The sequence below is a fragment of the Bolinopsis microptera genome, chromosome 8 (genome assembly GCF_026151205.1).
Source record: "Bolinopsis microptera isolate Bmic1 chromosome 8, MBARI_Bmic_1.0, whole genome shotgun sequence".
Lineage (NCBI taxonomy): Eukaryota > Metazoa > Ctenophora > Tentaculata > Lobata > Bolinopsidae > Bolinopsis > Bolinopsis microptera.
The window spans coordinates 9,757,767-9,781,187 of NC_087079.1; the positions used below are offsets into that span (position 1 = coordinate 9,757,767).

At 37.7% G+C, this 23,421-nt stretch overlaps 3 protein-coding genes across 4 annotated transcripts in view; 1 reads left to right on the top strand and 2 right to left on the bottom strand.

Moving 5' to 3' along the window:
* LOC134819981 (bromodomain-containing protein 1-like) overlaps positions 1–23,036 on the top strand; it is a 31,644-nt gene extending 8,608 nt beyond the window's left edge. The window contains exons 15-25 of one of the 2 annotated variants that reach the window (XM_063830141.1): positions 1,184–1,345; positions 4,156–4,226; positions 4,447–4,589; positions 4,859–4,965; positions 5,803–5,921; positions 6,201–6,357; positions 12,963–13,018; positions 21,138–21,206; positions 21,439–21,575; positions 21,983–22,132; positions 22,344–23,036. In XM_063830141.1, coding sequence (XP_063686211.1) covers positions 1,184–1,345; positions 4,156–4,226; positions 4,447–4,589; positions 4,859–4,965; positions 5,803–5,921; positions 6,201–6,357; positions 12,963–13,018; positions 21,138–21,206; positions 21,439–21,575; positions 21,983–22,061 — 1,100 coding nt within the window. In that variant the 3' untranslated portion in view covers positions 22,062–22,132; positions 22,344–23,036. The remainder of the gene's footprint in view (positions 1–1,183; positions 1,346–4,155; positions 4,227–4,446; positions 4,590–4,858; positions 4,966–5,802; positions 5,922–6,200; positions 6,358–12,962; positions 13,019–21,137; positions 21,207–21,438; positions 21,576–21,982; positions 22,133–22,343) is intronic. The other variant, XM_063830142.1, reaches the window with a different exon arrangement.
* LOC134819984 (uncharacterized) lies at positions 6,736–9,488 on the bottom strand. The gene is made up of 4 exons (XM_063830144.1): positions 9,285–9,488; positions 8,973–9,132; positions 8,669–8,822; positions 6,736–7,172 (listed from the first exon to the last, which is right to left on the bottom strand). Exons 1-4 carry the CDS (start codon positions 9,460–9,462, stop codon positions 6,774–6,776), a joined length of 891 nt encoding a protein of 296 aa, XP_063686214.1. The 5' UTR covers positions 9,463–9,488; the 3' UTR covers positions 6,736–6,773.
* Positions 13,127–15,104, bottom strand: LOC134819983 (uncharacterized). The gene is made up of 3 exons (XM_063830143.1): positions 14,590–15,104; positions 14,322–14,382; positions 13,127–14,179 (listed from the first exon to the last, which is right to left on the bottom strand). The coding sequence occupies exons 1-3, from the start codon at positions 14,995–14,997 to the stop codon at positions 13,275–13,277; spliced, it is 1,374 nt and encodes a 457-aa protein (XP_063686213.1). The 5' UTR covers positions 14,998–15,104; the 3' UTR covers positions 13,127–13,274.
* Positions 23,037–23,421: the final 385 nt, after the last annotated feature.

Below are 23,421 nucleotides of genomic sequence, written 5' to 3' on the forward strand. Positions count from 1 at the left end.
CAAATGATTACGCTAGTGTAATTTTGACACGATAGCTATGTGTAAAACTGATTACGGATGGGGAGAGGGGTTAAAAATTGTCCAAAAAGTAATTTTTGGCCAGGTACACGCACTCCCCTTTGAGTCATTAAATCTTCATAAACACCAGCTTTGTACAGTTATTATCATGTGATTCGTGCTCGTTTCCATCCTTTTAGGTAAGTACCCCCTCCCCTTGTATCCTCCGTCCTCGTGTCCAGTCCCCCATGCTTTATCTTAGATCCCTTAAACTATCAAATCTCCTAAACATCTACTTTGTAAAGTGAGTATCATGTGATTTCCACTCTTTTAGGAAATCACCTCCCTCGTTTCCTCCGCTCTCATGTTCTCCGCTCTCGTTTCCTCCGCCCTCGTGTCCTCCGCCTTCGTGTCCACTCCCCCTGTTTTATCTTAGATCGGTGGCAGAGTTTGTACAATAAGTAAGTGCATGCAGAAATTATTAACCATAATAATCGCGCCATTTCAACGTTATTACGCTGTAGCCCATGGACCCGAGCAATATGGAGCTGGTAAACGACCTCATAAGGGCCAGGGGCCACTTGACCCTAGCAAGTCAACCCATTATCCGGTAACAGTCTTATAAACACTTCCTCGTTAGAAAAACAAACAGCCCACACACAAAATTTAACCCGTTCAGCTCATTTATTACACAAAATTAACGTTTCACAAAATTTTATTACAATTTCGACATTGTAAGTTTAAATTTACATCGTAATTACACCACCCAAATTTAACTGTATAACCTGGTAAAAAGGTAAAAACTGCAAATTCTTATTAATGTTCACAGTTCAGCCAATGAACTGTACAAGCAGTTCTGACGTTGAACTGTCGCACAAACAGGCCGTGGTTGTGAAATCAAAATTAAATTTTGTTGAACTACATCACATTATTCACACACAGTCGGAGGAGCAAACTGAACTCCTAAAATTTCTAGATTTCTAGATAACAGGAGTTACAAGAGTTACGAGTGTTCTAAAATTTATTTCGTCTATTTAATTGGGTAATATCGTGACGGCATCAAAGTTTGCTTCACCTCCCGGAGGTCCCAGATGAGCTATGGATTGATCACGAGTTTTATCACAGGGTCAATTAAAATAAAAATAACTCCATAACAGTAATAAGTAATGAACTAAAATAACCCCAGATCCAAAGTCAGAGCCAGAGGAGGGAGGTCCCAGCGGGGAGGATGCAACTAAAGATAAGCAAAGTAAGATAAGTGAGTTCTTTGTAAAGAAGGAGGATGGTCTTGAGGGGGAGGGGGGCTCTCAACCTTCTACTCCAGCTGCTGCTCCAACAGATCCGGCTGGTAAGGGATTTGTAGATCTTGTCAGTAATTAGGATGAGAATTTGGCATTTTGTCAATAATTAAAGACGAGAATTTAGGATCTTGTTATAGATAAGAATTTGGGATTTTTTGAAATAATTCAAGACGCAAATTTGAGATTTTTCAACAATTTTGAAATTATGAGAATTTGGGATCCTGTCGACAATTTTTCATGATAATCGATGAGGGATTTTGTTATCTTCTTAGAGGTCGTCGCTGTTGATAAAATATTATGGGTATGGTAGGTGTATGCCAAGGATAGTCTTATCAGGATTCGGGTCTGTTTTTATTAATATTTTTGACCTGATAATATAATATAGCAGCAGACAGCAGTATTACTTAAATTTAGACTATACCAGCAATTATTGCAATAATGATTATAAACTCAATCATTCTTGGCCAAGAAATTGAAGTATAATCAAATCAATATAGGTATTGTTTAATTAAAAGCAAAGTAATGTCGTGGAAAAAATCAGAACTCAGATTAAACATCTGAGCTTAATGTACAATAATATATACAGTACAGCAGGACACAGTTCTCTTTAACAAATCAAGATACGCACAGTAATAGTTGCTAAGATGTTATTTTCCCACGGAGTCAATGTAACGTGACACTCATTGTTGAGTAGTCACGTGACCTCACACTTATTGTTGAGTAGTCACGTGACCTCACACTCATTGTTGAGTAGTCACGTGACCTCACACTCATTGTTGAGTAGTCACGTGACCTCACACTCATTGTTGAGTAGTCACGTGACCTCACACTCATTGTTGAGTAGTCACGTGACCTCACACTCATTGTTGAGTAGTCACGTGACCTCACACTTATTGTTGAGTAGTCACGTGACATCACACTCATTGTTGAGTAGTCACGTGACCTCACACTCATTGTTGAGTAGTCACGTGACCTCACACTCATTGTTGAGTAGTCACGTGACCTCACACTCATTGTTGAGTAGTCACGTGACCTCACACTTATTGTTGAGTAGTCACGTGACCTCACACTCATTGTTGAGTAGTCACGTGACCTCACACTCATTGTTGAGTAGTCACGTGACCTCACACTCATTTTTGAGTAGTCACGTGACCTCACACTCATTGTTGAGTAGTCACGTGACCTCACACTAATTTTTGAGTTGTAACGTGATACTCACACTCATTGTTGAGTAGTCACGTGACTTCACACTCATTGTTGAGTAGTCACGTGACTTCACACTCATTGTTGAGTAGTCACGTGACCTCACACTCATTGTTGAGTAGTCACGTGACCTCACACTCATTGTTGAGTAGTCACGTGACCTCACACTCATTGTTGAGTAGTCACGTGACCTCACACTCATTGTTGAGTAGTCACGACGTTCTCGTTAGCCACTACCACATCATCGGGCGCATCTTCCTCGTTGATCTTCTTCTTGCACCATTGAAAAAGACAGTACAACACGCACAATCCTACGAATGCTCCTACGAATATGGGAATATGTGCGGTAGTTAACCCTCCTCCTTCCCTGCTGCTGGAGCGTCTTCTGTAACAATCTCTGAAGAATAGGGCCTATTTTTAGTCGTGATTTTTATCAACCGGTTAATAAAACCTTGTCTTATCGTTTGTTGTGAGGTATCAACTATCAAGTTGGTGCGGGCAGCAGATTTAAGAAGTTTTGATCAAAGTAAAGCAGAACTGTAGCTATACTACTTACACTTGAAAAGCATTGTAGGCCAGGAGAAGTGACAGTTGTAACAACTTTAATTGCACCGTAGCCATAAACTAACCCAGGTATAAAGGGAAAATGTAGTAGGGAGTAGTGTGGTAACCTTAATATAGTTATCAATCTACAGCTATAATTATAATTCAGCTCATAATTTATGAAGAACTAATTATAGCGCCAAAGATCTTATAGATTGCTAGTAGCATCCTAAAGGACTTTAATAACTAGGTTTCAGTTGCAACTGTAATTGATCATGATCTAATGATGGTTCTGCATTGTTGATTAAAAATAGTCCTTGGTTGACTTTACGCTTGTCACCTCCTATATTGTTAATAGTAATACTTCAAGACCAAAAATGTTTTCATTTTATATTTTATGAACGCACGAAGGAAATATCACAATTGTTCGTTAAATTCGAATAGACATGTCAACTGTGAATAAATTAAAATAAATGGTATGTGGTCTGACTTAAGACTAGTTAAACTCAAAGTCAGAGACCAGAGTAATACTCTGCTCACTGATATATTATGCAGATTTTGAATAATGAATTTATGCTTAACCTAAGATCAAAGCTGAACTTTTGACTCTGAGCGATCAGAGCTTTTATCTTAGGTTAAGCATAAAATTCATTATTCAAAATTTGCATAATATATCAGTGTTAACTTATCTAGTCATATTATCTTTGACTTAATATTATATTATTAAGTTTCTCATATGTCTCATAAATTGCACCAAATCAACTTATGGACGGGTCACGATATGGTAACGTTCATAAGTATTAAGTGAATTGTATCAAGATACAGGACTGTTTGTGAATGAAAGTAAAACCGTTTTCACCAGAGTGTACCTTGCAGGAGTCTCTGAAGTTATTTATTTAAAAAAATTATTTTACAGTTCTGGCTTTCTGGTTAAATTCTTAGTCTGATCTTGACCTGATCTTGATTCTTGACCTGAAGGTTTCCACTTCTAGTCAAGTTACATGTACCATTACCGTTCTTTAACCATCATCAGAAAAATAACGACAACTTTAATTTCTAAAGTGGAAGAGAGGAGGCCTGAGGGTTCAAGTAACAATTTCTTTTTCTTTAGGTGGAAGTGCTTCTGGAAATACAACTGCAAGAAGAAACCGCAATCACTTGCACATAGAAATTGAAAAGGAGGTTAGTTTGAGCAACAAAAACAATTTTATTGTACTGTACATAAAATTGGCTACTCTTGGATTGATAAAATATTTCAATAAAATAGAAGAATACCGTGGTATGGCTGAAATTAAGAAAAATTAAACAACCGAAGAGATACATTTTTCTTGTTAATTTTCAAATTCTGATCGCCAAATATTTATTAAACTATTTAAAATATTTATTAAACTACAACTCATAGATAAGCGAAATGCTGCAAACGAATCAGGAATCCCTGGGAAAGAAAATACTCCGTTTCTTGAAGCGACACAATATCTCTGAAAGGAAGATGGGAAGTGATATCTGCATGGACGGCGGGCAGCTGTCTGCATTCTTGAATAACAAGTAACCTATAGTACTATAAGAAATTTACTTTATAATGACGTGGCGATTTATAATTATGTCGAGAACCCTCCTAAATCTGTGTCAAGTCACAAGTTGATTTATTGCTTAATTGCTCTCTATTCAAAGGTGGCTTTATAATTATACACAATACTGACTACTGAGTAATTATATAGCAAATTACATTTTCATGATAATGATAGATAACTGATACAAATGATCATAATAATGACTGTTAACTGATACAAACGATCAACCAGCCTCGTCCCCAGGTGCTCGTTAACCAATACAAACAGAGAGCTAATCTACAGTTGGTTTGTTCAGCAGAGACGCAACAGGGAACCCGAACGGTTAACCGAAGAGTATGATAGCTCAAATTGTAAGTTTTTATATTATGATTAACGTGGGGCCGGGGGGGGGGGGGGGGGGGGGGGGGGGGGAGCCGGGGGTACCCCGAATACTATGTGATTTCCAGATAGCAGTTGATTTTAGGGGGGAATGTTCACTGAATAACTAGACGTCCATTCAATGGCCGACAGGTTCATGGCACACGACAACGTAAACTATAATTTAAAGTAAAACTAGACGTGTCAGTTTCCATTTTTATGGTTTTGTAAGAACAGCTATCAAAAATTAAATGTTGGATGTATACCATGTGCTACACAAAAATTGCTGTATAAAGCAAAAGTAAAACAATAGCTCAGGGGTCAAGACTCAAGGTGTTGGCCCAGAAAATGGAGTAAGATAATCTTTGTCCAACTTTACGATTATGTAGTTATAATACTGTCTCTTCTATTGTTTGCACCCACGTAGAAGCTTCTGGGGACCTCCCCTGCCCAAAATACCACCTAAGTAGTGAACAATAAAAGAGACGGTATTATAACTGTACAGTGTACATAATCGTAAAGTTGGACATCCATTTTCCGGGCCAACACTCTGAGTCTTGACCACTGAGCTATTGTTTTGCAACGATTATAACGTTTAAAAGTGACTGTGCACTGTGTAAGGTACAGACTCGTTTATAAGACAAGAGAGAAACACCATGGAATGATGTAAAATAACTTTGCAAATGTTTTCATAGTGGATTAAATTCCTGCCCCGGTATTCTGAAGTAACCATGAACTGTGACGATAATCCCTGCCTTATAATCCCTCCAAACTGGAGGTTTATCAAAAGATTACACAAATCTCTGATTTTTTATAACCTCGTCCCTCAGCCCCCTCCGACACAGACTCACAGTCCTCTCAAGACACAGACCTAGACGAGACAAAAGAGGAAACGGACCCCGAGAGAGAAGACCCGGAGCTCTCTAAAGATAACGCTTCTAAAACACCGGTATGTGGTTAGGTACAGTGAGGCTGTTGTTTTGAGCTGTTGTGGAACTGCTAGAATACCTATTACCGGGTACCCGCGGTGGTTCCTTTCCTTTGTTATTTCATCTTGATTATCTTTTATTTCAATTGAAGTATTACTAGATAATCTCTCAAAATAAATGTAAAAGTGTAAAAGATGACATTCTAGTAAATAGTAGAAAATAAAGCTACAGCATTGGCTCTGTGCCTGCTAAAAGCCAACTCTAAAATAAAAGCAAACAAAAACTAACAAACTCGGCAGGTGAGCAGCAGTGTCCGTACCTCATCCCGGACTCCCAAACCCAGACAACTAGACCTCCCTGATGATAGTCCCCAACTAGCCAGGAAGAGGAAGAGAACTGCTACACCAGACACAGGTTCTGAAACTGGCAAGAATTCCACCCGGAAACAATATCCTAGTGAGCTTGTTGTTTTATTCAGCTGGCTGTTTTTTAAACGATCCTGTTCGTGTTCACCTGTTCAATGTTCATGAATCATGACACAGACATTTATTGGAGTTATGAAAGTTTCCGCAATTTTTGACAAATAATTACATTTTTTCGTATTATAAAAAGTAAAATCATGTCTGTCAACTTTAGCATGTTAAGATAATTCGTCTACATTCACAACTTTAAAACGATCCTGTTCGTGTTCACCTGTTCAATGTTCATGAATCATGACACAGACATTTATTGGAGTTATGAAAATTTCCGCAATTTTTGACAAATAATTACATTTTTTCGTATTATAAAGTTTTAAAAAGTAAAATCATGTCTGTCAACTTTAGCATGTTAAGATAATTCGTCTACATGATTCACAACTTTAAAACGATTGATCAGATGCTAGAGGGAAAAATCTTAAAAGCCTCCAACCTAAACCTACTCATCCTCAACAAATAAATAAGCGGATTAAAAAGTGAATTAAGTGCAACCGTCATCACATACGTCATCAACCAAATATACTTCTCATAAAACACACCCTGCCCAAAACGTCCGGTTACATACATACTAATTATAAATCTGGTATAGTTAAGAAACACCGGCACATGGAAGAGGATGTAGACAAGAGTGAAGAGGATGATTGTGATTGTTGCTTTTCTCCTCATCTCCTGGGTGGACTTGTTGGAGTCTGTGGAGTCTTTGAGGAAGATGACTAGAGAGGATGTGATGCAGCTTACTGTGATAGGAAGGATGGGGAATGCTAGTTGTAGACATGAAAATACCGCATCTGATACCTGATAAGGAGTTTAATAAGATCCGTGCTACATGAATTTGTAACTTGTTGGGGGTGATGCAACGTCAATTAATGTCAGTATTCCATAAAAACCCCAAACTGACATTGACATTAATTGACATTAATTGACATTAATTGACATTAATTGACATTAATTGACATTAATTGACATTAATTGACATTAATTGACATTAATTGACATTAATTGACATTAATTTGTCTTGAAATTTGAGATTATCGATATTCGATAAATATTCAAGATACCTTACAAGAGTTTTTTGTGGCGGACCAATTTGCGACGACCGATATTTTGGCGGTCCGAAAATATGGCGAAATTGAACAAAAACCGTCACATTTCGGACGTCACAGAAAATAAGGGTATTTTTCATCATTTTTTGTGACAGTAAGCAGTAAGGAAATTTCTGAAATTCGGTAAAATCATGTTCAAACTTAGTCTGTATTAAGACTGTAAGACTTTCATGTTAGCACATACATGTATTTTAATGCAAATTTAAACTGTATTGCTTGACATTCAATTCGTCATTGGTGTGGTGATAATTTGTCCCAAGATGCCAGAATTTATTTATTTATTTTACTTGATATTACTTTTTAGAAACAAAATAAAGCAGTGAAGGCACAGTCATTGAAATAAGCTAAAAGATAATGCGACGGATTCTATTACGACGACCGAAATTTTGGCGGTCCGAAAATATGGCGAAATGTTCGGAAAACCGCCACATTTCGTACGTTATAAATATGTCTTGTAAGGTATTCACGTCTATGTAAGTTAGATCGGTTCAAAAAAACAAAATGTCCTTGAATAATTATGAGTATGTTATTATCTGTTGATCCTTAGGTTCAAAGACCACCAAAAAAATGTCAGCTTCCAACTCTTCCATCTTCGGTCCCCACCGGCCACCGGCCACGCCCATATTTTATTGATTTCTTATACAGGTAAAATATCTAGAATCGGCTTTTTTTGTATGAAGGAGTAATGTTAGCTGTTTAAGATTCGTTATTCAAATATAAATGTCATGAAGGCATTTCGTTTAATGTGGGTTTTAAGTTCTGATGATGTTGAGAACCACGCCCTTGGATGGCCACGCCCATTTAAGAAAATTAAATTTCGGAAAACCGTATTATTTTAGTTTTATTGTTTAATGATCTGAATTTGTTTCACATTTCACATTTCCATATGTGATAGTAGTGAATAAATTGATGATATAAACGTTCTAGAGTGCTAAAATATGGTAGAACTACATAATCTCTGGTCGAAAAATATCGTGTCAATTAATGTCAGTATTCCAAAATTTTGCAAAACTGACATTGACATTAATTGACATTAATTGACATTAATTGACATTAATTGACGTTGCATTCCCCCCAACTTGTTAGATATTAATCTCCATAGTGTACAGTGTAGATGGGCTATTTATTTTAGAAAACCTCAATCAATTGTTATAACAAAGCTAAAGTTCATACTTCATAATGACCTACCAGGAAGTGAGGGTCTGTGGCGTGGTTCCAGCAGTAAGTAGTACTGTTCTGGTACTTATAATCACTGTACCCCAGTATAACACCCACCACTTGTCGGGTCATTAAAAATACTGCGTATCCTATCAGAACGCTCACAACTATCTTGTTTTTTATCCTAGAGTATTGTTTATAATGAACAATCGTAAGTTTTTAGGACTAATTTCTTGTAAAGTATAAGCTAAACTTTATGATATTGGGAAAAGCCGGGAAAAGTGTGAATAGAGTATATCTTAAGACGTCAGATAATTGTATTAATATCTAATACCTGTAAAAAGGCTTGAGAAGGGCTAGAGTACGGAGAATACTAAGCGAGAAGACAAGGAAAGCTGTGTAGTAAGGGATAAACTCCCAGATAATGCCCCAAAGAGAGCAGAACACGCTGTTGCTAAACATCATATCTCGTCTATCAGCTGACAGTGACAGTCCTGTCATGTGGGAAATACAGTGGGTTATACTTTTATAGCAGCTGAAATCGTTAGTCGACACGTCTTGTTGTTGACATGTTTGAGAATCAAATTACCTCCTGAATAAATTTAAATATGAAAGGTTACAAATTAGAATAAAAGCGTTTAGTTACCTACTGGGAAGACCATGATACAAGTAAGGAGATCAGTAGAAGTGATAGCAATGTAGATACAGGTGGAGATGTTGCTGGTCTTCTTCAGGAAGAAGTTCAGGGAGATAGTGTTAGCTGGGATACCGATCACTACACATAGGAAACACAGCACTGCTATCGTTATATCTACTTCGTTCATACTTCACGTGTATGATTCGTCTTTTATCATTGATTCATCTTGTTGATACGCTAAACAAAGAAACAATGTTAGGATATTAAATCAACTAACGAAAAACTAAGTTATAGTTTTACAGTTTACTTGTAAATCGTTGGGTGCAATGTATTTTCAAACTACGTTGACAAGTTCGTTCGTCTCAGACTCTCATGAGAAAATAGGAGGGAAGGATTGAGTAGACTGGCGAGTGAACATTGAACAATGACAATAACTTAAATCCAGCACAACAATTTAGTAATTACAAGATTACTAAATTATACATATAATCGGTGGTCTCATATATAAATACAACATGTGAAAGGCACTTAGAGAGTTAGAGCTTTGGTTCTGTTCTTTAGTCTTTTAGTCACGGTTAAAATTATATTTGTACGCCTTTTCTTAGTCACAAAAAACTACCAAGATCAGAAAGAGCAGCTTACGCAAATGATGTCGGCCCCGTCGAGCTCCCTATGCTTCAAAAGTTAAAACTTGACGCTTGAATCATCTCAACATTTGGAAACCTGTTATCTAGTCCTGGTCTCAGGTGTAGTGAGACTCTGGCGACAGTAGCACAGGTGGACGGATCTTACCATTTTCTGTTAAATATCTACGAATCTTGCGACATTCCAATAATAATTGTGGGTGGAGGTAACCGGACAAGATACCAAAACGATAATTAAGAAGCGTCACAAATCTAACTGGTAAAATCTTGATATCTTATATCTGCAGACACTTTGATGCAAATGGGTAACCAGGAATATATCAAATTAGATACGCATGACTGCCGAACAAAATATGATATCATAATGTCAAATGGTATTATGTCAAATGATACGAACCTCATCAAAGTTTAACCATTGTAAATATTTTAGTGTCACAGCTTTCCGAGTGTACTATAGAATTTCCTAGAACATAAAAAATTGTATATTAAATAATAAATGGAACACAGGTTTAGAATATCACTATGTGAGACCCAAATCACGGTATAATTTAGTGTTTTATATTGACTGAGAAGAGTTTAATTAGCCGGTAACTCACTTAGAGAAAAGAACAACAGAATCAATAAAAAATGACTGATGCATGACTACAATAAACCAGTTCCTGCGGTCGATCTCGCGCAACTTTGACGAGGAATATTGTAGCACGGACTGTTGTCATGGGACAGAATCCTCTTCGAGTATCCCTCAATGAATATTTTTTCCAATTCTAACAAAATGCAGGATGAATATAGAAATATATTGAGAATATTGAGTAATCTGCTGACTAACACCGCATGCACTGTCGTCACACTGTCGACACACATCACATTAATAGTGAACACCTGACATAATATGGTTGACGAACCATCACTTGACGCACAGTCCACGCACGGTTGGCACTAAATGTTGATTATACTACGGAACTTTCTATCCTCAAAGGTTGTACGTGATCTTTGGACAATTTTGTGCAATTAATTATATCCACACTGCACTGATCTTTGGGAAGATCTGACGTCTGATATTGGAGCAAATTCCTTTTTATCACTCTATTTCTCAGCAAAAAGTTCAAAGTTTCGGTCACGTGACAAGATAGCTGACAGGCACGCCTCTAAATCACATGACAATTTTTTTCTTTGTTCTCATATAATTCGATATCAACTGCTTGCTAAAATATAATATAGACTGATTGATTTTGGGTTATCATTGCACAACCCAAAACCTCAACGATAGAAGAGAGAGAGAGAGAGAGAGAGAGAGAGAGAGAGAGAGAGAGAGAGAGAGAGAGAGAGAGAGAGAGAGAGAGAGAGAGAGAGAGAGAGAGAGAGAGAGAGAGAGAGAGAGAGAGAGAGAGAGAGAGAGAGAGAGAGAGAGAGAGAGAGAGAGAGAGAGAGAGAGAGAGAGAGAGAGAGAGAGAGAGAGAGAGAGAGAGAGAGAGAGAGAGAGAGAGAGAGAGAGAGAGAGAGAGAGAGAGAGAGAGAGAGAGAGAGAGAGAGAGAGAGAGAGAGAGAGAGAGAGAGAGAGAGAGAGAGAGAGAGAGAGAGAGAGAGAGAGAGAGAGAGAGAGAGAGAGAGAGAGAGAGAGAGAGAGAGAGAGAGAGAGAGAGAGAGAGAGAGAGAGAGAGAGAGAGAGAGAGAGAGAGAGAGAGAGAGAGAGAGAGAGAGAGAGAGAGAGAGAGAGAGAGAGAGAGAGAGAGAGAGAGAGAGAGAGAGAGAGAGAGAGAGAGAGAGAGAGAGAGAGAGAGAGAGAGAGAGAGAGAGAGAGAGAGAGAGAGAGAGAGAGAGAGAGAGAGAGAGAGAGAGAGAGAGAGAGAGAGAGAGAGAGAGAGAGAGAGAGAGAGAGAGAGAGAGAGAGAGAGAGAGAGAGAGAGAGAGAGAGACTTGTTGTATCCACTATTAGATCAGCGTATTAGATCAGAGTGGGAGTATTTCTGTAGTCAGGCATTACCTGGGCGTATGCGGCAGTCTTTATCTGGGAAGTAGCCCGCCGACCTGGTCAATTCTTAAGATGCAGTGCTACGTTCAAGAGAGTAAACATGAGAAGCTTGTGCAAAGCTACAAAAATAGAACAGAAAAATAATACAAATTAAAGGAGAGAAATAACTGTAGTAATTTAAAATCTAACGACAAAACAGAGAAATTGGAAACGGAGATAATATCAAAACATCTGAAAAATGTTTGAAGTAAAAATACGGCTCGTCTTCAGCTAAGAATTAGTTTGTATATTTAACGACTCCCAAGAAATCGGATACGCAGATTGGATCCTGCCGAAATTTACAGCACTAGTACTGTTGAAATGGAGTTGAGGAGCCGGCGGTGAGTTTCATATCACTCAGAGATTTAGCATTACCCCACCTGTCGCCAAACTATCTCTTTAATTTTACAATGATTTCATTTGAGCTTTGACGTAAATTTGCATTGTACATTTGGAACAAAACACGAACAGGTCTTATGACATTAAAATTCTAAGTTGTAAAACTGACGTACGTTTCTTCCACAGATAGCTCTATAAACCTTCTTTCATGAAAAATTTCTCAAAAACGTTCGTAAACAAATTATCAAATGAAGGTATTCGGTTGTGGTACGCAGTACGCTAAACAGTGAATAAGTACGTGATTCATACAACTTGAGGGGCATGTTAACAGTGTGTGTAAAGGAATTTAACACATGAAGCAGGGAGATGTGGTGTGCCCCATGCGATTGCATTATTATTACCATTCCATCTTATCTCATGAAATGAGGTAGTTTTTACATCGACAGCTAGTCTCCTTGACATGGAATTATTAGATTAATGTACTTCTAACCATGTTATCTCGAGTCTTGACTATTATAATCATTAGGATATTATAATCCTCTTATGTCATCGTCTATCTAGTGAAGAGAGAATATATTAAGATGGTATTATAGTTACAATAAATTATCATTCTAGTCGATAAGGAAGTGGTCTAGATCTGATGTAAAAAGTCTTCAAATATATTAGGTTCCTAATTAACAATGCAAATGTCTTCAGGTAGCCGCTCTACGACGTCCTCAGCGTGCGACGATACATTTTCTGACGAAGGAGTGGTAAGTTGGATAACTTGATTTAGTTATTCAGTAAATTAATTAATAGATTTACTAGCGAAAGTTTTTGATTTTATGTCTACCTAATGAAAAGTAAAAAACTACTGACATAAATGATAGAATTAGATAATTATGATCTTGTAATCGTTATAATCGGAGATCAACGCGAAAAATAAAATCACCTCATTAGAAAATCCTTCACATTAGAAAATCTGCCACATTAAAAATCTGCCATATTAGAAAATGGATATCTTCAGTTTCATTTGAAACATTGCACAGCTTTGTTTCTGACAGATCTGAAACACTGAGCAGCTTTGTTTCTGACAGTAGTAGTGGTAAGTAGGTAAGCAGCAGGACTACAAGCTGTTCCAAGCAGTAGCGCTGTGTATAAAAGGTCCAGTATAAACAACTTTGTGGCTTGTCCCTGTGGCTGAAACTTTTTGTTTTCATCCTGATTTGCATCTTGAACTTCTGGGGTTCGTTGGTGATCCATTTGGTCCGTAGTGGGCTGAAGTAGACCAGAGACTTTAGATGGTAGTAGTGTTGGACCAGTGTAAGGAGCCTCAAAAGGAGCTTCAGAAGCCAGTGCTATATCAACTGGAACCTTGTGAACATGTGGTGGATGTTTGAAAGGTTTAGGAGTTACGAGGAGGACCTCTGGAGCTCCCACAAATAAGACCCAGGGAAGAGCTGATATGGTGTCCAGGAGAAGTATTATTACTATCGACCAAGGAAACGTTTGACGTTCTGTTTTGAGCTTCCTCTTCTTTGTTGACACAGTGGTAGATGTCGAGTCAGCTGATTTAGTAAGTACTTTTTGAGAAGCTCTGGCCCTGGTTACAATCCCGTAAATCACACCATACAACACTAACACAGCTAATTTAGGGAGGAGTAACCCAGCCCCCACAGTTAGCGCTACACACGCCACATCCTTACTGCTCCAACTCTTCACAAAAACACAGAACCGCTGGCCTTGGTACAACCGCATATCACATAGTCCGTAGAGGGGTGAGAAACTGATGATCAGTGTGATGGCGATGGTTCCTAGGAACCCTAATATCTGGTTTTTGTAGCAGAGAGTCTCTCTCCAGTGAAATGGAGATGTTAGGAATAAAACTCTGGTAATTGTCATCGTCAGGATTGACATTGCTGGGAGTATTAGTCCTGGGGTATTGATAAGTTAATTATATAATTGATCGATGATTAGTTAATTGTTTTATGGGTCCAGGGTGTAATATGGAATCAACCGGAACGTGCAATAGTTCTATAACATTTCATGTATTAGTTTTGATTAAGTAGTATTTACCGCATAGTTGTAAAGATTCCATTACTAGACTGTGTATTGTTTTACATTCCCGCTCGTCTTTCTGAAATAGTTAATTTCGTCAATTATTTCATAAGTCAACCACTAGGAGAAATAAATGCATGCAAAAGAGCTATTTCGAATTATATCAAGGTTTAAAATACGCAATTTATAAAATGAAATGGCTGAACTTTTTATGCAGATTTACAGATGGATAACTAGATCATTATAAAAACTTCATACGGTTAAAACATGTGAATCTATAAAAAACCTTATTATAAAGGAGCATGGTAGCGACCTGTGATGCAAAGTATAAGATAGAGACAGCATACAGTACAACTGATAAGTAAAGCTTCATAACTTCTCTTAATTTACTGATGATTATGTAGATCAAGAAGAGAGAAGATAAAACCACAAGAACCAACGCAGGAATCATAACAGTTCGAGTTATGTACAATTTGTTGTAGTTCATATCCTTATTTGAACCACTATTAGGGCTTTCTTCAAAACCTAGAAGAGTTGTATTCTGTGGAGTAATGTTCGGTTGAGAATGAAATTCGAAGGGGTCAATTATCAACATCGTTTGATCCGTCACTGGCAACACCACCATGGGGTCTATAGCCGAGGAGTTTGTTGGAGGTGCTGGTAGATTGTGTTGATCCAATATTTGTGATTCCATGACAGGTTAGCAACCTTAGGTGTGGGTTGCAGCAGTGTGATATACTGTAAGTTCAATAACTATCGTACAGAAAATAGGAAAGTACGACTTGCAAACGTAAGTGAGGAATCGGATAATGAATCAGCTTCCGTTTCTTGAATTGTAATGTTTATTTAGTTGGCTGTGTCTTCGCGGTTAAGAGGAAACTAGCGGCTTCTTTGTAAGATTCCGAGGCTTAAAGATAAGTAAACAAGAACTTCAGAGTTATCGGATTTTCTCCTAAAAACTCAATTAGGATCTCACGCTGGTAAGCTTTGAAGCTAACTCGATTCAACCATAGATAATTTTAATATAACCACAGATTGTCCAGGTTTGCCCCGTGTCATGTCATGAGTATATATATGCATGTGGCTTAGTTAATTCGTAAAGGATTCGCCAAAATTCGTTGGAAACAAAGTGATTAAGGCACTTGTCATCTGGCAAATAAAGGTCGGTCACGGCGTAATGTGTTCATTTCTGTAACGCGCGCGTAATTCTATACAGTCACATTCACGCCTCATGTTTCCCGCGCGCGCGCTCTGTTATTTATTGATCGATGGATCTACCTTACTCAGTAGATGAATCCATAAATTTGGAACATGGGCACATCGCAGTATTGGCCGTATTTGAGTGCTGGGAAGGCTCAGTTCGGTTTTCTAAGATGGATATAGCCGTAAGCTAGGCCTAGGAGCCATCAAAAGTCGTATAAAATTACCCATGGAATGACCAGAAATGAACGAAAATGAACATTCTTCTCAAAGTGCTCAGAATGGTTTAAAATGGGTCGGAAAGTGTTTATATTAGTCCTAGGACCACTCAAACCAAGTTTGGGAATCACTGCATGTCTAGAACCGATGTTACCAATGTTCCAAAATGTTCCAATTTTGGCACAATAATCCTCCTGAGAATCCAGATTTTTGGAACATGGGCACATCGAAGTATTGGCTGTATTTAAGTGCTGGGAAGCCTCAATTCGGTTTTCTAAGATGGATATAGGTAAAAACTAGGTCTAAGAGCCATCAAAAGTCAAATAACATTACCCAGGTTCATGGAATGAACGAAAATGAACAAAAATGAAAATTTTCCTTAAAGCCCCTAGAACGGTTTAAAATTGGTCGGAAAGTGTTTATATTGGTCCTAGGACCACTCAAACCAAGTTTGGGAATCACTGCATGTCTAGAACCGATGTTACCTATGTTCCAAAATGTTCCAATTTTGTCACAATAATCCTCCTGAGAATCCAGATTTTTGGAACATGGGCACATCGAAGTATTGGCTGTATTTAAGTGCTGGGAAGCCTCAATTCGGTTTTTTAAGATGGATATAGGTAAAAACTAGGCTTAAGAGCCATCAAAACTCAAATAACTTTACCCAGGCTCATGGAATGAACGAAAATGAACAAAAATGAATATTGTCCTAAAAATGCTCAGAATGGTTTAAAATTGGTCGGAAAGTGTTTATATTAGTCCTAGGACCACTCAAACCAAGTTTGGGAATCTCTGCATGTCTAGAACCGATGTTACCAATGTTCCAAAATGTTCCAATTTTGGCACAATAATCATCCTGAGAATCCAGATTTTTGGAACATGGGCACATCGAAGTATTGGCTGTATTTAAGTGCTGGGAAGCCTCAATTCGGTTTTCTAAGATGGATATAGGTAAAAACTAGGCCTAAGAGCCATCAAAACTCAAATAACATTACCCAGGTTCATGGAATGAACGAAAATGAACAAAAATGAAAATTTTCCTTAAAGCGCTCAGAATGGTAAGAAAATGGTGGCAAAAGTCAATATTTTCGTCCAACAGAGTCTTAAAGTTGCATTCAGAATTATGTACAATTAGCACACGTACCTCCAAGAGAAGGCAGAAATTATTTTATTGGGCAACTATTTTGGTTTTAATAATCCCCCAATATATTGATATAAATTTTTGACATCATTAGCTGTATTTGTTCGTTGAGGGATGAAGGTTGCGGGTGAAAGGGTTGGTTGAGCGAGGTAGGTTGCTGGTGAAGGGGTTGGTTGCGTTAGGTAGGCTGGTGGTGAATGAGTTGGTTGAGGGATGAAGGTTGCTGGTGAAGGGGTTGGTTGAGTGAGGTGGACTGCTGGTGCTTCTTTGAACTGGTAGATAAAGAGGTAGGCTCATCAATTTAGTGAAGGGATTCATTGTCGTTGTAGTTGTTGTGGTTAACAGAGAGGGAAAATGATTTGTATAACTTAATTATCTATTTATTCTCTTCTTATTCATTAACAAGCTTGCTAAGTTAATCCTATTGCTGATGACCTGATCTGATCTTACGCCTCTACATCCGATCACACCAAATAAGATCGGATAACCTTGCTACGCTCGGATCACCTTATTCAGATCACATCTTTATTTGCTTCCACACATCTATTACACGAAGTGATGTGATACAAATGAAACTGATGTGATCTAAATATAGGGTGTACATTGTGTGACTGTCTGACTGTTTATGGAATCACTGCATGCCCAGAACTGATACGAGGGGTGCAGAATACCGAACCATCTTAACAGTACAGTAAATGAATAGTCTGTTGATTGGCCTTATGACTCTTTCGTAAACTCTTTGGAATTGCTCAGAGCGGTTTAAAATTGGTCGGAAAGTGTTTGTATTGGTCCTAAGACCACTCGAATTGGAACATTTTGGAACATTGGTAACATCGGTTCTAGACATGCAGTGATTCCCAAACTTGGTTTGAGTGGTCCTAGGACCAATATAAACACTTTCCGACCAATTTTAAACCGTTCTGAGAATTTTTAGGACAATATCCATTTTTGTTCATTTTCGTTCATTCCATGAACCTGGGTAATATTATTTGACTTTTGATGGCTCTTAGGCCTAGTTTTAACCTATATTCATCTTTAAAAAACGAATTGAGGCTTCCCAGCACTTAAATACAGCCAATACTTCGATGTGCCCATGTTCCAAAAATCTGGATTCTCAGGAGGATTATTGTGACAAAATTGGAACATTTTGGAACATTGGTAACATCGGTTCTAGACATGCAGTGATTCCCAAACTTGGTTTGAGTGGTCCTAGGCCCAATATAAACACTTTCCGACCAATTTTAAACCATTCTGAGCACTTTGAGAAGAATGTTCATTTTCGTTCATTTCTGGTCATTCCATGGGTAATTTTATACGACTTTGATGGCTCCTAGGCCTAGCTTACGGCTATATCCATCTTAGAAAACCGAACTGAGGCTTCCCAGCACTTAAATACAGCCAATACTTCGATGTGCCCATGTTCCAAAAATCTGGATTCTTGGGAGAATTATTGTGACAAAATTGGAACATTTAGGAACATTGGTAACATCGGTTCTAGACATGCAGTGATTCCCAAACTTGGTTTGAGTGGTCCTAGGACTAATATAAACACTTTCCGACCAATTTTAAACCGTTCTGAGTATTTTTAGGACAATATTCATTTTTGTTCATTTTCGTTCATTCCATGAACCTGGGTAATGTTATTTGAGTTTTGATGGCTCTTAGGCCTAGTTTTTACCGATATCCATCTTAGGAAACCGAATTGAGGCTTCCCAGCACTTAAATACAGCCAATACTTCGACGTGCCCAGGTTCCAAAAATCTGGATTCTCAGGAGGATTATTGTGCCAAAATTGGAACATTTTGGAACATTGGTAACATCGGTTCTAGACATGCAGTGATTCCCAAACTTGGTTTGAGTGGTCCTAGGACTAATATTAATACTTTCCGACCAATTTTAAACCGTTCTGAGCATTTTTAGGACAATATTCATTTTTGTTCATTTTCGTTCATTCCATGAACCTGGGTAATGTTATTTGAGTTTTGATGGCTCTTAGGCCTAGTTTTTACCTATATCCATCTTAGAAAACCGAATTGAGGCTTCCCAGCACTTAAATACAGCCAATACTTCGATGTGCCCATGTTCCAAAAATCTGGATTCTCAGGAGGATTATTGTGACAAAATTGGAACATTTTGGAACATTGGTAACATCGGTTCTAGACATGCAGTGATTCCCAAACTTGGTTTGAGTGGTCCTAGGACTAATATAAACACTTTCCGACCAATTTTAAACCGTTCTGAGCATTTTTAGGACAATATTCATTTTTGTTCATTTTCGTTCATTCCATGAACCTGGGTAATGTTATGCTACTTTCGATGGCCCTTAGACCTAGCTTGCAAATATATCCATCATTTACAATTATTTTTGGCACTATTTAGAGCTCATTAGGGCAAATAAATGCATGGCACACTTTTGGCACAATTTTGGCACATGTTCCAAAAATGTTCCAAAAATGTTCCAAAAATCTGGATTCATCAACTCACCTTACTCGGGAATATTATAGCGGGTTAATTTATGACTGGGAAAATTAATGACCGGGAAAAATATGGCGGAATTTCCCAAAACCCGCCAAATTATCCCGGTCATGTATTTACCGGTGGCCGACCTTTCAAGTTTTTTTTCAGAGGTCAACAAATTTTCAACCGAAATTTCTGTTTTTGTTACTTGTTAAAGAAGTTATTTCAATTTACAGTTATTGATATTACTCAGAAATAGAAAAAAATACACGTCTATTTAAAGGAAAATAAATCTAAGCAATAATAAGTCAAATCTTCATTAAAGCGTATTCTCATTCTCATTATCGCTAATGTCACCTCCATTATCATTATTGATATCCCCCTGCTGCTGACCGTCAAATTCGAAGTTGTATTGTTGTCTTAACAAGACTTTCATTTTGTCCGCTAATGGGGCTACTGCTCTGAAGGTCAGCCGGAGCTTAATTTCCTGCCCACCGCTTGGTATTGGGGAACGTCTTGGCTTTGCATTTTCAACTGCTCCAGTAATCAATCCACCGTGGACCATGAAATAGTGGCACAGTTTACTCACTTCTAGCGGGATGTGGTCCACCCTGAAATCTGATCTCTATAACCAAATTGTGGTTTTTATACCGAAATTATGGTAGCAACCGCCAATAAAGTTACAGCCCTCCATCCACTGCTTCAAAAGTCTTCTCTAGCATATATGAGACTTCAGGTAAAATATGATGATCACCACCCCCTTGGAACCCCATTATCTGAGTCGGCGGGTTTTTTTATGACTGGTAAAATTTTTGACCGGGAAAAATATGGCGGAATCTTCCAAAACCCACCACTTTATCCCGGTTATAATATTCCCGAGTAAGGTATTTGACGCAAAACTAGTTCAGCCAGGGGTAGGAAGAGTAACGTGAATTGTGGCAAACATTCTTGTTTCATTCAATTTTATTAACAATAAAACTTTACTGATTTCCTTAATATTAGTAAAGTAAAAAGTAAAAAAGTAAGGTAAAAATTATGACATCACATCTTCACACATGTCTACAAAATATCATCGCACTATGTGACAAATATATAATAAATAATTCCCCACCAACATTAATTATTTATCAAATACAATAATAAAGTACTTCGGTGAACTGAACTCAGTGACCAACTGTTTAAATGAGTTGCAAACTAATTTTCCCTGCCATGCCTATAACACCCGTCAGCAGTTATCTATACTACGAAAAACTTACTAATCGTACTGATCAACTCTCAGAGTCAAGGCGTACTCAAAACGTGAAAAATCGAAAATAAGTTCAAAGAGTTTAGTAATAAATTGGAAATGATATGGTTTATTAAGTATAGCTGTGGTCAGTTTACTACCGCCCTCATCAGATACAAATTTCAAGTGTGGCAGTGCAATTGTTTCCTATTCTAGCTCAAACTTGGCTCTCCTTCAAAGTTTTATGTATGTCGGTTTTGTACCCGTAAACTCTTAATAACTTTCACATATTTGTTTTTCGGAGTCAGTCAATACTTTCCCTCATCGTATCATGACCTAATACCACCTAGTCATAGTATATAGTACTATTATAATAGGGTACTATAATTAGTACTATTATAGAGTCACTAGGTCGGAGTTTGTTGACATAACAGTTTCAGCGCCGGCTACCATCTTGCAAAATGAAACTGCTTAGAGTATAGAAATGACCATTAGATTCACTGCATAAGAACAAGGTTGTATGAAAGACCATTACCACAAAGATCTGGGTTACTCTATTTAATAAATGTTTTTTATCGGAGTTTACTTTCAGAGCTGCAACTTAAAACAGATGGATCTCGTTTGGGCGAAGTGTGCAGGTTATCCAGCCTACCCTGCTCTGGTAAGCTTTGTGTTCGAGTTCACAAGTTCTTAATAAGATGATATGACCATGTCTTCATTTGTCACATTATAAATAAAGTAGGTCAAGTTATGATCAAACATCAATCAGGATTTTATTTAAATTTGTATCAGCTGTGGTGTCGAGATGTAGCGTGTGAGCTAGATCACACAATACAAAAGCTGGCTCACACATCTGATTAGATCACAAACTCCAACAAATCATCCAATTTCAGATAGTAGACCCCAGCACAGTACCAGGTTTCACGCATTGTGGTATCCCGATACCAGTTCCTCCTCCAGAAGTGCTAAAACAGCGCTCCAGTAAACCTAACACTTTCCTGGTGCTATTCTTTGACACTCGCCGCACTTGGTAAGAACTAAGATACATTTTGTAGTTATTTCCGGTTACTCTAACCAAATGAAAGAAGTTTTAATAATCAACAAGGAATTCAATGAAATAATCAAGGAGTAAATAAGAAGTTGACAATGAAGTAAATAAGAAGTTGACAATGAAGTAAAGAAGTAACTATAAAATGGAGATCTTCCTCTTTTTAAAGGATCACCAGAATAAACACGTCAAGCAACTGATCACCAGTGGCGTAACGTTGCATGTTGGCTCTAGATTATAAAAAGGGTTACAACTTACACTCTGTATCCTAATGACGTATGATGGAGATATGAGAGATCAATCTAATTAACTGTAAACTAAACCATGTCACAAAAACAATATCTAACTTTTGTAGCTGATAGATAGCTAATCTGACAATTCTACACCAGGCAGTGGTTACCACACCGGGAAGCTACAGCCGTTGGGTGTGGATCAGGAAATAGATGCCGCCAAAGTTCTAGAATGTAAAAAGGGAGCAGCCAAGAAGAGTGTGACTGGGGCATTCAAGCGAGCTTCTCTTCATCTTCAGATGGTTAACGGTAAGAACATTTCCTGTCGGGAGATCGAGGGGTTTGTTTATAAAAATGTTAGGATTTTAAGCGAAATGAATAATTTCAAACTAGCATTTACTTTTGGACGAGTGGCAGCTGCGGCTTTGGCACTCATGTCATATTTTTCCAGATAATGATGTTTTTTTGTACAATTCTTTGTGATGAATAAGAGTGGTGACTGAAACGTAATACCTCGCAGGTGAAATAACAGAGCAGGAGTATTTTGAAAGGACGAAGGAGTTTGAGTGAATTCGTTGCAGATCCCAAATCTAATTCATCTACCTCTATCAAAGATACAAGAGAGGATATTGGGTCATCTGGCTTCAGTTTTAAAAAAACACTCACATTTTTAGTACGCAATTGAACTTTAAGAGAATATTGGAGATTTGATCTATCGTGGATAGTAGTTCATACGGAACATTCTGCAGACTTTAGGATAACGAAAGATCTATTTGCTGACGTTGATAATGCCTTGGTTTTATATTCTATCAGTAATTTCTCGTGCTTTATTCACGATTATTTCCGTCATTTCTGCATTATTTCTAAATTCTTATTGGTGTCGATTTCAGACTTTAAGCAAGAACAGTTCTATAATCGCTCAAATCATCTAAATTCATGTGGATATAGCTGTTGCAGAAGACAGTCTTTAAATCGACAGTCTTTAAATTTACTTTCTTTAAAAATTACTAAAATAGTTATTCTCTGAATGAGTGGGATGAACTTATTTACAGCTGACTTATTTATTTTGTTTTGAATTTAAAAGACATCACGATTTTATTAAAATATTTAACATGGTGGATTCCATTTCACATTGATATTAATGTAATCATTGATCATTTATTTATACCACTCATTATCATTATATTGGTTTTGATAACAAAATCGTTTTTATTTTGACATCCCAACCCAAAAACAGCTAAATCCTCTCCAAGTAAATTATATGAAGTCCAAATCTGTGTAAATAAAGTTTTAGTGTGAGTATAAAGCGTCTGTAAGCGTCCAATTGTCTCCATTTTACACGTTACAGCTTTACAGTTTTCAATAAAACCAGCACCATTGACAGCTCCTGACACTTCAGTGCAGCGTGGACTCGGAAAAACGAGCCAATAAAACTCCTTATCCTACCCAATTGGCCGGTCATATCTTATATTACGAGTCAGGTGACTCAAATCAACTTACTAATGGCCTCGAACTGTAGCTGTCTCATATTGGCCTCTGCTTCATTGGGAGATCTTCTCTGCCCCTCTAGGCTCTAGCTTCGCTTTTGTAACTTAATG

Coding starts and splice junctions, on each gene's coding strand:
- LOC134819984 (XM_063830144.1), bottom strand. CDS start 9,462: ATGAACGAAGTAGATATAACGATAGCAGTGCTGTGTTTCCTATGTGTA. Junction 9,133..9,284: donor TATCATGGTCTTCCCAGTAG/GTAACTAAACGC, acceptor CCCACATGACAG/GACTGTCACTGTCAGCTGAT. Junction 8,823..8,972: donor CTTCTCAAGCCTTTTTACAG/GTATTAGATATT, acceptor ACAATACTCTAG/GATAAAAAACAAGATAGTTG.
- LOC134819983 (XM_063830143.1), bottom strand. CDS start 14,997: ATGGAATCACAAATATTGGATCAACACAATCTACCAGCACCTCCAACA. Junction 14,383..14,589: donor CCATGCTCCTTTATAATAAG/GTTTTTTATAGA, acceptor TAACTATTTCAG/AAAGACGAGCGGGAATGTAA. Junction 14,180..14,321: donor GGAATCTTTACAACTATGCG/GTAAATACTACT, acceptor TCAATACCCCAG/GACTAATACTCCCAGCAATG.